The following is a 15933-nucleotide window of genomic DNA, read 5'->3' as shown; positions in this document are numbered from 1 at the left end:
CTGGGGCACTGGCCAAAGGTGCAGGGCCGCCGGGCTGGAGGACACAGCACCCCGCGTTGCCCAGGAAGGCGGAGCGGGATGCGCCTGGAGGAATGCGCGTCAAGGAAAAGCACAGAGCTGGCGTGCAAAGAGGCAGGTCCTGCCTTCACGCCCTGTAGCTTCCTGCAGGCTGGCTTGATTCTGATGCAAAAGTGCCCTCATTGCCAGCTCTGGATTGTCCACTGCACTTCTAGAGCCTGGCCCATAGGAAGCACTCCATGTATGCCCGTTAAAGGAGCCAGTGGATGAATTCCTCTTATCCCCATCTACAAATGTGATGAGACCCCAATCAAATTCCAAGGACACCTGGTCAAATGATTTAAAATTCATACATACTAAAATTTAGAATATATGTATTTTTTGAAACAAATTTTATTTGCAGCAAATTACTCAAAAATAATTGAATAGCCCTGGCCAGCGCCGGGCTCGGTTGGGCATCCTCCCGGGTACCAAGGGTTGCTGGTTTGATTACCTGTCAGGGCACTTTTCTGGGATGTAGGATCCATGAGGGACAGGAGGCAGCAGATGGATGATTCCCTCCCACATCTGTTTCTTTCTTTCTCTCTCTCTCTCTCTCTCTCTCTCTCTCTCTCTCTCTCTCTCCCTTCCTTTTTCCCTAAAAATCAATTTTTAAATTTTTTTTAATGAGTACGTGTTCAGAGGTACTTACTATGAACATACTAGAAAATACTATTTTTCAGAAATTTTTGTGTGTTTTGTTGTTGTTAATCCTCACCCAATGATATTTTTTCCATTGATTTTTGAGAGACTGGAAGGGAAGGGGTGAAGGGAGGGGATAGAGAGAGAGGAGGAGAGAGAGATCCATGTGAAAGAGACACAGTGATTGCTTACCTCCTGCATGCACCCCTACAGGCCAGGATCTAACTGCATCCTAGGTATGTGCCTTTGACCGGGAATCGAACCAGAGACCCTCTAGTGCTCAGGCTGATGCTCTAACCACTTAGCAACAATGGCCAAGCAGACATATTTTTAATATTAGAAATAGAATATACTGTCAAACAGAAATATAACATGCTTTCATATTGTGGATGTGTATATTTATATATGTTTAGAATATCTGAAAAGATGTATAAAGGTATGTATAATTATTTTCAATTTAATATGTTCATGATTTTTACTTATTTTAATCTTTCTCTTTTCTACCTATAACTATGAATTATTTTTATAATGAAAAATCTATTTTTATTTGGAAAAAGAAAAATAATATATAGTCCAGTTTCTTTATTGTAAAGATGAAGAAATTGCTCTTAAGATATAAATTGTGAATATATTTAAGCATTGATGATGGGGATAAAGAAGTCTGTCTAGATTATCTACCTGGAAAGACAAGCAGGTTAGGGTCCACCTAAAATATTTCTGAAACAAATATTACTTGTAGAAAAAAATCCCATGCATGGCCCTCAAATTGCATTGTGGCAAGACACTCTATTCAGAGGCAGATCCACTGGGCTAATTAGACGTACGTACCAGAAGATTCATGCAGCAAGACACAGCCACACAAATATCTCTTTTGTTCCCTCCCATACATGTTTTTTCTTTCTATGCAGGTCTCTTTTGCTTTATTCGTTTCTCAGCATGGTTTTAGACCTGTGAATTGCCTTGCTCTCTACTATTTTATATTTATTCCTATTTCCACTGTATTCAACCTCATTTGTCCATTTTTAGGGGCTTCTTGCTACTCCCTGCCCTCATGTTTGTGTCTTTCTTCTCTTTAAAATCTCATTCTAACATAGTTGAAGAAACACATCTATTTTAATGTCCTACAAAAAGTCACAAATTCCTACATTGTTTCAGCTGTTAAAGTTTTTCATTGTTTGTATTAAATGTTTTACTCCATTCAAGTTCCTTTTACCTTATCTTTAAATTTTACTTTTCCTTCTTTTAGTCTTCTACCTTCCATTTCTTACATAACTTTAACTTTTTCTCTAGTTCTTCCCTTTCTCCTTTCTCTCCTCACTCCCCTCTTACCTCCCCAAAGACCTCGCTGTGTGGCCCTAGGTGTGCTGTGTAATTTCCAGGCCTGTAAGTAATAAGTCTTTCCCACACACAAGTTTCCCAATGGCTTTTGCTCAAAAATCATCTTGCAATCATAAGAAGAAACACAAGGGCTGGTCCAGCCACAACATTTGCTGCTGATAGGCTGAGAACAGCAAGAAGCATTAGGTAAGCAACCTGATCCAACTAGGTGAAAATCACTACACAGAAATATTCTGCCACTTGTGCCCCATTGACTCCCATTGCTGTGCTGGTATTTTTATTTATTTTCATAGTTTATGATGTTTTAGAGAGAGAGGAAGGGAGACGAGTGATTGGGGAGCGAGCCACAATCCAGGCATGTGCCCTGACTGGGAATCGAACCAGCCACCTCTCAGTGCACGGGACGATGCCCAACCAGCTGAGGGCACACCAGCCAGAGCTGTGCTGGTATTTTTAGAAACCTGCTCTGGGCACCTCAAATTTTACAGCTACCAGCCTCTATCAAGTGCTTTTCAACCTTCCTCTTGTTTTAAATATTCTTGCTTCCTATGGAGTGTATCTCAGAGGACTTGCCTCTGGGTCAGTTCCATCATTGCTATCTTACAATTTCTTATCAAACAGGCATTGCGGATGTGGAAATGCACACATACCCAGCAAAATGTATGGTATTTATGGTGCTGTTCTTTAAAACAATAGTTAGTATTGCCTTATTTTTAAGAAAATTTTTGCTAAGCTAAGAGTTCCCATAAGGCAGATGTTGTATCCAAACCTGCTTTCCATGAGGACAATGTCCATGAAAATGCAAGGGCAGTAAATGAAATCATTTTCAGAATCATTTCCACTTCTGCTGTCAATCCTTCAATGACTTCCTTTGCTGTCAGAATCAAATTCAAATCCTTAAAATGACTGTTAGTCACTCTAGTGCAGCGGTTCTCAACCTGTGGGTCGCGACCCCTTTGGCGGTCGAACGACCCTTTCACAGGGGTCGCCTAAGACCATCCTGCATATCAGATATTTACATTACGATTCATAACAGTAGCAACATTACAGTTATGAAATAGCAACGAAAATAATTTTATGGTTGGGTCACAACATGAGGAACTGTATTTAAGGGGCCAGAAGGTTGAGAACCACTGCTCTAGTGGTACAGATGATGTATCTCACAATTACTGTGTTTATTTTCCATTTCATGCCACCCTCACAAAATGTTCAGGTCTACGAGCCATTTCTTATGTGTGTTGTTTGTCGGAATTCAGTACATGAGATGCATGTAAGTCTTTGTGAGGCACATGCAGTGAGCGTATTTTCTTTACCCATGCACAGTCTCCTGTTTTATGCAATGACCTTGACTCCGTTCCTAGCTCTCATTGCAATGTGAGGACACTAAAAGCATGATGATAGTTCAAGAGGGAAAACAAATCAGTGACGTATATTAGGGGGTTCATAAGCAGTGGTTTATACTTACAAACGTAGTGTATCAAAGGTAAAGCTTCAAAGGACGGCAGCACCTTGGTGGCATAAGACATGCCTTAGTTTTGTCCCTTTAACCCCCAGCAACCATTCACTGAGAATAAGAACGATTCGGCCTCCATGCAGGGTCACCGAGCAGGTCGTAGGAGCTGTAGGATCCAGCTCATTCCCAGGGTACCAGGCAGGCAGACCCGGGCCCAGGCCTTTCTGTGGACCTTGCAATGCCTCTGAACCAGCTCCAGCCCCCTCAGACCTGGCCCGGAGCCCCTGGAAACACTGTCTTAGACAATCACCCAGGAACTAGAGAGCTTGGTGGGCAACCAGGTTTCTAGGGGGAGAGTGTCAGCACACCGTTTTAGCAATAACAACAATAATAATAACAAGAAGAAGAAGAGTACAGCTTTGCCAGCTGTGCAGGACTCCACCAAAAAAGCTGATGTCTCTTTTGCGCCACCCTGAGGTCTGACGGGTGAGCAACATGACGAGGTCAAGAGGAGGCTGGGAGAGCTAGCAGCTGGTGGGCCCATAGGAGGGTCTAAAAAGGATGCGGTTCCTATTAGCTGCATCACCGAACACATTGTCATAGACCCCTGATGGGCACGCGGCGCCCCCAGGGCCCCGCAAGCCTTTTCCAAACATCCACCTGTGGCCAGCGCCGTCTGAGTCCTCCCGAGGGGCTGCAGCAAGCCTGAGCCAGGCAGAGGGCTAGGTGCTCAGGAGGAAGCTGGCTGGCCCTAGTAATCAGGCCAAGGAGTACCCACCAATGTGAGCTCTAGCGCCGCCTTCGGGAAAGCAAACCTAAACTGAAGAGCCCGAACTATAAAATTCCTAAAAAGAAAACAAAGAGGCATTATCTTAGATTGGCAAAATCTTACACAGAACCCCCACATCACAGTAAAACAGACCTCATACATGCGCCAGACTTTTGTGCATCAACGGAACCAGCAGGAGAAAGCAGACAACCCACGGAATGGGAGGCAATATTAGCAAAGCCTGTAGCTGGGAAGGGTCTAATACTTCCTAGAGATGAGCAATTCCTGCAACTTGTGATGGTGAGAGCTGTATGTCAATTTGGCTGAGCTGTGGTACCCAGTTATATGACCACACACATCCGCAATCAGTTGACTGTGGAGGTCATTACCCTTGGAAACGGGGGTGGGTCTGTTACTCAGCTAAAATGCTTAAGAGTAAAAATTAAGGTTTCTTGGTGAAGAAATTCTGCCTCATCTGATAGTATGCAATTTTGCTGAGTGTTTCATCTGCTGGCCTGCCTCACAGAACTCATATGTGTCAGCCCATAATGACCAGAACACGTTCAGGCCCCTCTCTGGCTAGACAGCTCTGCTTGGATCTGCTTCCCTCTGAGCTGCACTCGTCAGGTCCAACCGCTCTGCTGAGACATCATCTGTGTTTCAGCTCCAGTCCAAGAAGCAGTCTTCCGTCAAAGGGGAAGCTGCACTCCCCCAACCAGAGGGGAGATGGTGCAAATAGACAGAAGTCCAGGCCCTGATACTTTTGCAAAGGACGGCACCAAATCTGCTGAACAGAGTAAGCATCGCGCCTCCCGTGGACAAAGAGGCCTTGGGGAGATTGTGAGAAAGGTGGGGGTGTTTTCCTCTCCCCCCTGGTTTTCAGGGCTCAACAGGAAGAGTCCCAACTGCTCCTCCTTCTAGAGCAGAGGAAGCGGCCCCATCTCCTAGGACCCAGCAGTGGCCCCACTGGTGACGAACAGTTGTCCTGCCCACCTGAATACTCACTGACACCCGTGTTCTTGACACTGAGTGTTCTTCTGTCCAACTAGGACCGGGGATCCAGCAGGCAGGATGAGATGTAACAGCAGGACAGGGTGGCACCTGTGAGCTCCCAGGAGCCACACCTCAGGTGTCCCGCCCAGTGTCAGGAGACCCAGGAATTGCTACATAACAAGATCTGGGAATGACAGGGAGCCATGGACACAGGTTCTCAGGACTGACCAACAGGGAATGTCCAAACATGCCCTCACCCAAATCCTGCCCAGACTCACCTCTCCTCGCTGAGCTGCTCCAGGGCCCAGAACCAGGCCCCGAATTGCTCCTCAGACTCTATTTGATATTTCGGGGCAGCCTCCTGCGGCAACACTATCTCCTCCATTACTTTCTGCTCCTGGGCCCAGAGGGAAGGAGAAGATGCAGACACTGCCTGAGTTGGGGTGAGGAGTGGGGCAGGTGCCCCTTCCTGGGATTTGCACACATGGGCACCCTCCATCCCTCTAATTCCATCCTGGTATTACTTGTGCTCAGTAATGGGCATCAACAGCCCTTCCTCCGCAAGGTTATCCTTGATGCCACACCCTACCCCTAGCCACCAACTGGAGGGGTCTCCCACTTCTGTTATCAAACTCTCCCAATTAATGGAAGATGCAGGGGATGGAGTGTGCTGGCCAGGGCTTCTCTGGTTGTCACACCCCTCCCCCAAGTCCATGGGAAAGTGCCCCCTGGCCAGGACTAGTCCCCTATGCCCACCCTTCCCATGTTGCACTACCACCAGGTCCAGGAGGGGGCACAAAACAGGTAAAGACAGGATTTGGATCTAGGCCAGGCTCTGGACTGCAGAGGAAGGGGGACAGATCACTTTGATGGGCATGTTGTACCAGGTCTCAGCAGCGGCTGTGCTGAGATCTGAGGGTTCCATATGGGGGCTCTGTGTCCCCAAAGGTCAATCTTGGTCACCCCAGGTCAGGCCCTAAGTCACACACTTCCAGACAGTCCTCCATCCTAGGGTCCAACATCTACAGTTCAGTCAGAAATTTGCCAAGGAAGGGAACACACTGGGTAAACAGGGTGAGGGTGGGATGAGCCCCTGCCCTCAGATGACCCACAAACCCTCCTGGAAAACCTCTCACCTTCAGGGTCCTGGCCACCCCAGGGTTCCCATGGGGAGCAGCCCAGAACCCGTAGGCAGTCTCCTCAATTGTGCCTTCCTTCACTCTCCAGGAACTCCTCATAATCACCCACCAGGACCTCCTTTGGGCAAATCACAGGATCAGTGGTCCCGGGCAAGCCCCAACCCCTTATGCATCCTGCACCCTCCTCTTCCAAGCTCTCCCCTTGGTCATTTCTAAGGGAGGATTTCAGGTTCTGGGGAAACAGGAGGCAGGGATGGAGGAGGAAGGCCTCTCTCTCTTGACTTGGAGGCCTCCAGCTGGGAGCACAGAGCCCCCTCTCCTCTGACACTGGCGTGTTCCCCAGACAGGCTCACACCCCTTCTTCTGCAGCCTCTTCTTGAATCCTCGGATATTCAGTATCTGAGTTGAAAGCCAAAGGACTGTTTCCCCTTGAGTGGAGGACAGGGTCATTGAGGTCATGCTCATCTCACCCCATTTACCCCACCACACCTGACCCCATACCCTGGACATCTAACTCAAGTCAGCTGTTACCAGTGCCACCCTGACTCCAACATGCTCTGATTCTGGATGGCTCCCAGCTACAGTGCTCACTCACTGTGTGTGAGCTTGAGCCTGGGCCTGGCTCCCTGACCCGTTCTCACCTTGGAAATTGGGAGACCTCTGCCTAGCTCAGGTTCTCCTGAGGACTCAGTGTCATTCCTGTCATTATTATTCCCACCCTCAGCCCTCCAGGGGGGACAGGGCAGGGAGCTCTGCACAGTCCTTTCCTGCCCTGAACTTGTGACCATTATGTGAGGCCTGCAGCAGGGGATGGCCTCCCCTCATGTCACTGCCCAGGAGATGGAGGACAACAGAGGGACAGTTATGTTCTTAGACTGTCCCAGCCCTGCTGGCTGTGGTCACCATAGACCCCTAGGTCCCTCTATCATCTGTGATGATTTCAGTATCTGCATCACTGGCACCCCCTTCACTCTATCTTAGTCATAATTCTTAGTTCAGTACCACGTAATGACCTTCCAACACTACAGATTCTAAGCTCTCAGACCTCTTGTCCTCCATGCAGTGCGGGAGCAGCATGATGGAAATATAAGAGCCAAGCAGGGTGCTGGGGGCTCGGGTGGTGCTTATAGGAGAGCCAACTCAAATGCCCTAACTCTCAAGGGAAGCACAAGCAATTGTAGTTTCCTGGGCAACACAGATGATGCCTGGGAGAGACCCATTCAGTGTGTGGGACCACAAACTGGGCAGACAGGTGGATGGCTCCGTTGCAGGTCAGGCGGCCCATTTAGAATTTGGAATTAAACTCAGTGTGCACTGCCCTTGTATAACTCAGGGCCGGGTAAACAGGGATACCTGCTGCCTACAGTTTGTTACAGGAGGAGGACACACTGGAGCCACAGCAGTGAAGTAAGAGTAGGCCCCACAATGAAAGGCTAATTCATGGTAAGGGGTCCAGAGAGGCCAGGGGCTGCGTGCTTTGTCCTCCCTTCTGTGAGGAATGAGGCTGGATACACTTTCTCCCTCAGATCAGGAGCCACCAAGAGCACTATGGAACCACAGCCCAAACTAGGGGCTCAGCTGGGATGTTTACATTTTGCTGGTCATCTCTGCATATTCCCAAAGCAGCCTCAACTATCACCTCGATCCCACAAACCTTCACATCATCCTACACAACATCGCCTCCTCACCATTTCTCTCTTTCTCCGCTTTACCTTTTGTTCAGAGCACCCAGCACATCCTGACTTCACGGTATGCATGTGCTGGCTGGTTTGACTCTTTCATGCATACACGCCATCATGACAAGCTCTTCGGGTTGAGCACGTGCTCCTAGTGCCTGATCCATATGAGGCACTCAATACATACCTGATAAAGGAGCCAGGGAATGAATTCCTCTTAGCCCAGTCTACAAATCTGATGAGATCCCAATCAAAATTCCAAGGGAATTTGATTATATGATTCAAAATGCATACATACATTTAAAATGTGTATTTTTTGAAACAAATTTTATTTGCCAGAATTGATTAAAAATGAATAAATGTTCAGAGGTATCTATACAACAATGATCATCAAAAAATTATTTATAAAGTTGAAAACAAAATCATTTTAAGTCCATTAACTTAGCCAAATTATACAATTTATGATGAAGCAGGAGAAAAGATACTAGAAGATATTATTTTTCAGAAATAACTTTAATATTATTAAAACTTACAAAACATAAACATAACAAAAATTACTTATAACTATGGGTAAGGGTATATTTACATGTATTATGAGGATATCTGAAGGATAAATATAAATATTTGTATAGTTATTTCTTAATCTAAAAAATAGAGATTATGTTGAGAATAATTTCCACATCTGCAGTCAATCATTCATTGACTTCCTTTGGTGAGTGTTCCCCTGACCACCTAGGACTGTGGCTCCAGCTGGCAAGACCAGATGTAACTGCAGGAGAGAGTGGCACCTGTGAGCTCCCAACCTCAGGTGCCCCTCCCAGTGTCAGGAGCCCCAGGAATTGCTACACAGCAAGGTCTGGGGGGAGGGGGTATCAGGGAACCATGGACACAGGTTCTCTGGACCGACCAGCAGAAAGAGTCCAGCTCTGCCCTTGCCCAACTCCGGCCCGGCCTCACCTCTCATTTTCACTGAGCCGCTTCAGGGCCCAGAACCAAGCCTGGAATTGCTCCTCAGGCTCTATTTTGTATTTCTGGGCAGCCTCCTGTAGCAGCACTATCTCCTCCAAAACTCTCTGCACCTGAAGCAAGAGGGAAGGAGAGGATGCAGACACGGCCCAAATGGGGGTGAAGAGTGGAGCGGGGGCTTGGTCCTGGGTCTTTGCACACAGGGGCACCCTCCTTCTCCCTGATTCCACCCAGGCCCTTCCTGTGCTCAGAGATGGGCATTAACAGCTCTTCCTCCAAGATATTATACTTGATTCCACACCCCTACCCCCAACCACCAACTGGAGGGGTCTCCCACTTCTGTTATCAAACTCTCCCAATAAATGGAAGATGCAGGGGATGGAGCCCAGGGGTGTGCTGGCCAGGGTGTCTATGATTCTCACTCCTTCCCCTGCCCCGCAGGCTGTGCCACAGCTGCTAACCTTTTCCTTTTTTTCTAATTGATCTGATTCTTCTAAAAGGCAGATATCCAACGTCCATGAGAAAGAGCCCCCTGGCTAGGACTGGCCCTCTATGCCCACCCTTCTCATGGTGCACTACCACCAGGTCCCAGGAGGGAATGGGAAACAGGAAAAGGCAGGACTGGGATCAAGGCCAGGATCTGGGCTCCAAAGGAGCGGGGACACGGATGACTATGATGGGCCTGTCGCTCCAGCTCCAAGGGAAGGCAGTGCTGAGAACTCAGAGCTCAGTATGGGGGGCTCTATGTCCCCAAGGTCAATCCTGGTCACCCCAGTCAGGCCCCAGGTCACCCACCTCCAGATCATCCTCTATCCTGGTGTCCATCACCTGCAGATCTTTAAGGTATTCTCCCAGGAAGGGAACACACTGGACAAACAGGGTGAGGGTGGGATGAGCCCCTGCTCTCAGGTGCCCCACAGGCCCTCTCCTGAAAGCCTCCCCCCCTCAGCCTCCTGGCCACCCAGGGTTCCCAGGTGGAGCGGCCCAGGTCCCTTCGGGCCTCCACTCAATTGCCTCTTCCCTCACTCTCCAGGAACTCCTCTTGATCAGCTCCCGGGACCTCCTTTGGGCAAATCACTGGGTCAGCGGTCCTGGGCCAGACCCACCCCATGTCCAGCCTGCAGGCACCTCCCCCAGGCCTTCCTCTTGGTCGTTTCTCAGGGAGGCTTCAGGGTCTGTGGGCACAGGAGGTGGGGCTGGAGGAGGAAGGCCTCCCTCTCTTGACTTGGAGGCCTCCAGCTGAGAGGACAGAGCCCCCTCCTCTGACCCTAAGCACCCCCAGATAGGCTCACTCACCTTCTCGGGCAGCCTGAGCTTGGATCCAGGGACATAGAGCATCAGAGTGGCAGACCTGGAAGGCTGCTTCCGCCAGGGTGGAGGACAGGGTCATTGAGGTCATGCTCACCTCACCCCATTTCCCCACCAGCCCTGACCTCACACCCTGGCCCTCTGACCCAAGTCAGCTGGTACCAGGGCCACCCGGACTGCAGCATGCTCTGCTTCTGGACGACTCCCAGCTACAACGCTCACTCGCTGTGTGTGACCTTAGGCCTGGGCCTGGTCTCCCTGACCCGTTCCCTCCTTTGGAAAGTGGGAGACCTCCACCGAGCTCACAGGTTCTCCTGAGGACTCGGTGTCATTCCGGTCATCAATGTTCTCACCCTCAGCCCTCCCGGTGGCACAGGCCAGGGAGCTCTGCACTGTCGTGTTCTGTCCTGAACTCATGACCACCCTGTGAGGCCTGTAGCATGGGTGGTCACCCCTCCGTGTCAATCACGAGGAGACTGATTGGCAGGGAGTGCTCTAGGGGCGCAGTGGGAAGTCTCAGAGAGCACACCCCTCTGTCTCTGGTCCAGACAGTAGGACCCGAGGCCAAGCAGCCCTTTTGTTCCCCTTTCCCATGGGAATCCCCTGCGGGGCCCATCCTGGGCAGGAAGGGCGCTCCCCTTGGAGGTGTGGAGAAGACACAAGTGACAGCAGGGCCCTGGCATCCTGAGGACAGAATGGGCTGGTTTGGGGAAGAAACGTACCCCAACCTCCCATTCACCCTACAGCCTGGAAGAAACGAAGTGCAATTGGGAGGAACCAGCATGGTAGCCAGAAACCCGCTCAATGTGCCAGTTCTGCACCCCGTCCTGGAACAGCCTGTCCACCAACCTGTGTGCCATGACCGGGGCCTCCTGCCCTTGAAAGTGCCCTCGAATCAAAACTGACCAAGGACCAAACACATCCCTTTTCCGGGTAATTGGGACCAAGAAAGTGAACATTTTCAGGGAATCTTCAAGTGACAAACCACCACAGCCGCATCCTGTGCAGCCCCCCCTTCCCTCACGCCCTCCTCTCTGCAGACCTCCAGTGAGTTGTCCTTCCTGCAGAGTTTATTCATTGTAAGTGCCCGCTTCCTGACTGGAGGGAAAGAGGAAAGACATGTTTAGGAAAGATGGGGGAGACGGGTTAAGGGCAAATTCTTGTTGAAAGTGTCATGTTTCAAACTGCCTCAGGGTTCCTCTGAGCAGGAAGGTCTCCCTGGGACTGGGGCAGGGCTCTCATATTGGTCACGTTGGACCCCTCTCCATATCTATGGAGCAGCTCTGTTTTAACCAGTTTGGGTTTGAACTGGGCATATGGTTCAGATGCTGAAAACACTTGAAAATCTCCCATTTGGCTCAATGCCGTCTCTGACAATGGAGGAAACTGACTCCTGAAGCAGAGCCAGTGGACTGAGGTCCCAGGGAGCCTTAGACACCCCGCCCACCAGCCCAGTCCCTGTCCCCAGGGTTGGCTGCCTCCCAGGAGGTGAGGGGACATTGGGAGACATTTGGGTGACACCTCCCCATGCCTCCTCTGATAGGAGAGGCCTACGCACCTGGAAACTTTCCCCCATGTTTTCTTTAATCGATGGACAGCCACGCTCTGCAGAGCAGCGAGGATGGCGTGCAGGGAGGAGAAGTTTCTTAGGGTTCTGCACTTCTGGGGAAGGGGAGACATGGGCTGTGAGGTGGGAGCTGCAGCTGGTGCTTCAATCCCCCTCGAATGAAACCCTCCCCCCTCCGGTGGGACAGATGCTCAGGGTGGGCATGTTTGGCAGCCAAAGACCAACTCTCAGAGCGAGGAGGATCCCAGCTCAACCCAAGGAAGGAGCCAGGTAGGAAGTGAGCCTCCCAACACCGGCACCTGGGCATCAAGTCCACGAGCCCCTGGTTGTGAAGACATGGAGGCTGTGCTGGGGCTCTGACCTCAGGCCTCATTCTTGAGAGCTGACCAAGCAGCAGAGGAATTTTTCAAGGCTCTGCTTAGGGACACTGCTGGGCCTCCCCTCACAGACCTTGGCCACCTTCATCCAGTGCGCCACCACGTTGGCCCTGTCCCGGGCCATCATGCTTGGGTCCCCAAGGCAGGTGGTGATCACACAGGTGGCCACACGATTGAACTGTCTGACGGTGGCACTGACAGTGGAGGCCACGTGCTCCTTGCCCGGCTTGGCCCCCTGGGACCAGACGGAGCCCAGGCACTGGTGGGGCAGCACCTTCTTGAACAGCTCCTGGGGAGAATGGGCAGTGTCACCAGCCCTGCCACACCCCAGCTCAGGGTCCCCAGTTCCCTGAAGGGGTCACTGGTCAAGACTGAAGCTCAGGAAGCTGAGGATGTGCCTGAGCCTTGAAGTCCATGGTAGTCACTCTCTGTCTACCAAGGGCACCCAGCACTGGATGACCCAGGGCCCAAACTGGTGGGGAAGTGACAGGAGATTCTGCCTCCAGCCCATCATCACTAATTCCAAGCTCCAGGAAGTGGCTCAAGTCTGCTCACCCCCAGGGGGCATCTTCCAGCACCTGACACCCCTCTGGTCCAAATCCCCATTCAGCACACATTCCCCTGTGGCAGCTACCACCACAGCTGTTTGTCTCCCTTATGGTTAAACACACATCAGGGGCCTAATAAGTGCTGAGGCCTCTGAGCCTCATGGGATCATGGATGGGCAACCCATGGATCTGGCTGCACGCAGTGAGTTCCCCTCCCCACAAACCAGGCCAGGCCCCACCCAGCATTCTGTCTCATCTCCCTCATTCAGTCTGCACAGCCACTCTGTGCAGCAGGGCCTGGGGTGCCCACCTCCACTGTCCACAGGTGGACAGCAAAGGCTGGGGGTTGAGAACGTTGCCCAGGACCCATGGGTGGTAAAGTGGTGGAGCTGAGATTTGCATGAAGATCACAGGAGTTGGGATCAGGGAAAGGCAGGTCGGTGTGGCCAAGGGCAGAGGGAAGGCCTGTCCCACCCACCCTGAGAGTCCCAGACTCACCGCATCCCCTGCTGTCAGTTGCTCGGCCACCAGCCTTGGAGGGAAGGTCAGGATGTTAAGCTTCTCCTCCCTTATAAGGTGCTTAGGGGTCCCAGCCCTGGGGTAGTCAGTTATTGGGGGTGGAGCTGGCTCTGTTGTTGGGATTCGGATCAGAGGTGGTGGTCCAGATGGCTCCAGCACCCCCACAGCTGGACCAGGCTCTAGCCCAGGAGCAGGCCCTTCCTCCGGCTCTGGAGTGCGCTTGAGCTCTGGAGGTGGTTCTGGAGCAGGTTAAAGAGACAGGTTCTCACACATGCCTCACTTTCCTGTGCATTTCCACAGACAGGAAAGATGCAACTGCCTTTTAGGGAATTCTGGCCCCTGAAACACCCCTGCCCCCTACCCCACTCCCCCAATCATCTTCCCCGACTGCAGTCCCCTCACCTTCCCCCGGTGCCTCAGTGGGCTCTAAATGCGCCAGCTCCACCTAAAGACTTCTGACGAGGCCCACCGGGTGTGGGGCAGGGCGGTTGTGCAGCACCAAGGCCTGCTTCAGGCTGAACCAGGGAGAAAGGAGGTGCTGGCCCAAATATTGTAACTGGTCCGGCCAGGTATCCATCACAGAAGCGGTGACCTGGGGAGAGGCAGGTGGGCAGCAGAGTCAGAGTCCTGGTCTTCCACTCTGCCCTCCCATGGCACCCTTGTTTGGGACTGAGCCTCTGCACAGGCCCCTCCCCTTCCAGGGCACAGCCCCAAGCCAACCCTGTGGGGCTATCCTGGTGGTACAGGTGTGGAATCCAGCAGGTTCAACACGGGGTCTGTGTGAGACTCTTCTTCCCACTGGCAGCGCTCCTGAAGGTCCCGTGCACTGCCCACCCTCACCCTCCAGGCCCTGGGCATCAGGGCTGAGGACTGAGACAGACTTGTGAGCAGCCTGCTCACCACAGGCCTGTTCTGAGCCTGGCCACGGTGGTCAGGGGAGATGGATATGGAGAGGGGCAGGCAGAGCGGGGTGGGTCTGTGGGGGGGAGGGGACCCTGAGGCACAACTCAGCCCAGCGTCCCCTCTGGGTCTACAAGGCTCTGCCCTCCAAGCTGGGACTTGTTTGTGGCCCTGCCGCAGGTCAGTCCGAGGCTTGACCCTATAGCCAGTCCCTACACATGGAAGATAAAATTTAAGACTAACCAACATTAAATAAATAAATAATCTGAGCCCAGAGGAAACAAAGACAACTCAGAGAACAGAAGAAAAATTTTAAATTTTTCCCCCTAATTATGAGAGTAGTAAGGAGATAATCTGAAAACAGGAACATGATATTATAAAAAAAAAAAAGAAAGAAAGAACAATTAAACAAAAAGAAAAAACACACATTTGTAAATAATATGTCTGCTGAAACCAAACATTTCATAGAAAGTTAAAAGAGGAAGTCTTTTAACTTAACAGAATCTCCCAGGTGCAAACAAAAACTACTAGGGGATTTGAGACCAACAGAGTAGGGTACAGCCAGGAGGCTCAGTTCCTGACTCAAAGGTGTTTCAGGGAGAAGCAGAGGCGCAGAATAAAAAACGTAATTTAGTAACATTAGTAAATGAAAACTTCCCCGAGCTCATGATAGGCCCGAGTTTTCAAACTGAAAAGAAGCACTGAATGTTGAGCAAGATAAAAATGACAAAGACATTGTGATAAAATTTCAAAACTCCCAGGTTGAGGAGCAAAGCCCCAACAGGTTAGTTAGAAAGGAATGGCCTCACTCAGCATCACTGGGTGCAAGGAAGCCTGACCATGTCTTCGAAGGTTACAGTAGAAATTATTTTTACTCTATCTCCCTCCAGCCAATTATTAATCACACATATGGGCTAAAGTACATTTTCAGACCTGCAAGTCTCAATGTGAATTTTTAACATGACTGTATAGGCCCTATACTATAGGGCAGTGGTCGGCAAACTCATTAGTCAACAGAGCCAAATATCAACAGTACGACTGAAATTTCTTTTGAGAGCCAAATTTTTTAAACTTAAACTATATAGGTAGGCACATTGTTATTAACTTAATTAGGGTACTCCTAAGGCTTAGGAAGAGCCACACTCAAGGGACCAAAGAGCCGCATGTGGCTCGAGAGCCGCAGTTTGCCGACAACAGATATAGGGGATCTTTTGATACACAGAGAAGACTATTTTATGGTTACTTGGGTTTAAAACTAATTATTTTATTAAAATAAAATTTAAAGACCTAGTTTTCCCTGGGGCTTAAAATTCGGCCTATAAATCTTACTCTATTTTAAATTCTAGCAAAACAAATACAATCACCTTCACGTTCTTTCATTATTGTTTAACTTGACCTAAATTCTTTAAACAATCACTCCAACTAATAAATGTAGCTAATTAAGTTCCCTTAGATATTTTAAAATTCATATAAATTTAATTTTGCTTTTATGCACTTTGGATGCTTGACTTAAGTAAAATTTCTTTTTTAAGAATAATTCTTGTTGCCAAACCGGTTTGGCTCAGTGAATAGAGCGTCGGCCTGCGGACTGAAGGGTCCCAGGTTCGATTCCGGTCAAGGGCATGTATTTGTTTTGCTATTTAAAAATAATGGAGTATATATTTGTATTTTCTTTGAGATC

The 15933-nt window shown here is 50.0% G+C and overlaps 2 protein-coding genes across 4 annotated transcripts in view; both read right to left on the bottom strand.

Annotated features, from left to right (window-relative positions):
• The window catches only part of MERTK (MER proto-oncogene, tyrosine kinase), a gene marked incomplete at its 5' end in the record, with an annotated part of 114602 nt that extends 108112 nt beyond the window's left edge, over positions 1 to 6490 (bottom strand). The window contains 2 exons of the mRNA XM_081101525.1: positions 5531 to 5649; positions 6389 to 6490. Coding sequence (XP_080957651.1) covers positions 5531 to 5649; positions 6389 to 6490 — 221 coding nt within the window. The remainder of the gene's footprint in view (positions 1 to 5530; positions 5650 to 6388) is intronic.
• A 1886-nt stretch (positions 6491 to 8376) lies between these two features.
• LOC308525828 (ral-GDS-related protein-like) overlaps positions 8377 to 15933 on the bottom strand; it is a 39509-nt gene continuing 31952 nt past the window's right edge. The window contains exons 3-8 of one of the 3 annotated variants that reach the window (XM_081100678.1): positions 13755 to 13944; positions 11384 to 11439; positions 10330 to 10392; positions 9829 to 9900; positions 9025 to 9146; positions 8377 to 8836 (exon numbers count right to left, since the gene is read on the bottom strand). In XM_081100678.1, the coding sequence (XP_080956804.1) occupies positions 8800 to 8836; positions 9025 to 9146; positions 9829 to 9900; positions 10330 to 10392; positions 11384 to 11419 (330 nt within the window). In that variant the 5' untranslated portion in view covers positions 11420 to 11439; positions 13755 to 13944 and the 3' untranslated portion in view covers positions 8377 to 8799. Of the gene's footprint in view, positions 8837 to 9024; positions 9147 to 9828; positions 9901 to 10329; positions 11440 to 11899; positions 12004 to 12207; positions 12575 to 13754; positions 13945 to 15933 lie in introns of all 3 variants that reach the window. The other 2 variants (XM_081100679.1, XM_081100680.1) reach the window with 2 other exon arrangements.

The sequence above is a fragment of the Myotis nattereri genome (genome assembly GCF_964212035.1).
Source record: "Myotis nattereri genome assembly, chromosome: 10".
Taxonomy (NCBI): domain Eukaryota; kingdom Metazoa; phylum Chordata; class Mammalia; order Chiroptera; family Vespertilionidae; genus Myotis; species Myotis nattereri.
The sequence above is the reverse complement of the archived record's forward strand: the minus strand, read 5'-3'. Positions and strand labels throughout refer to the sequence as shown.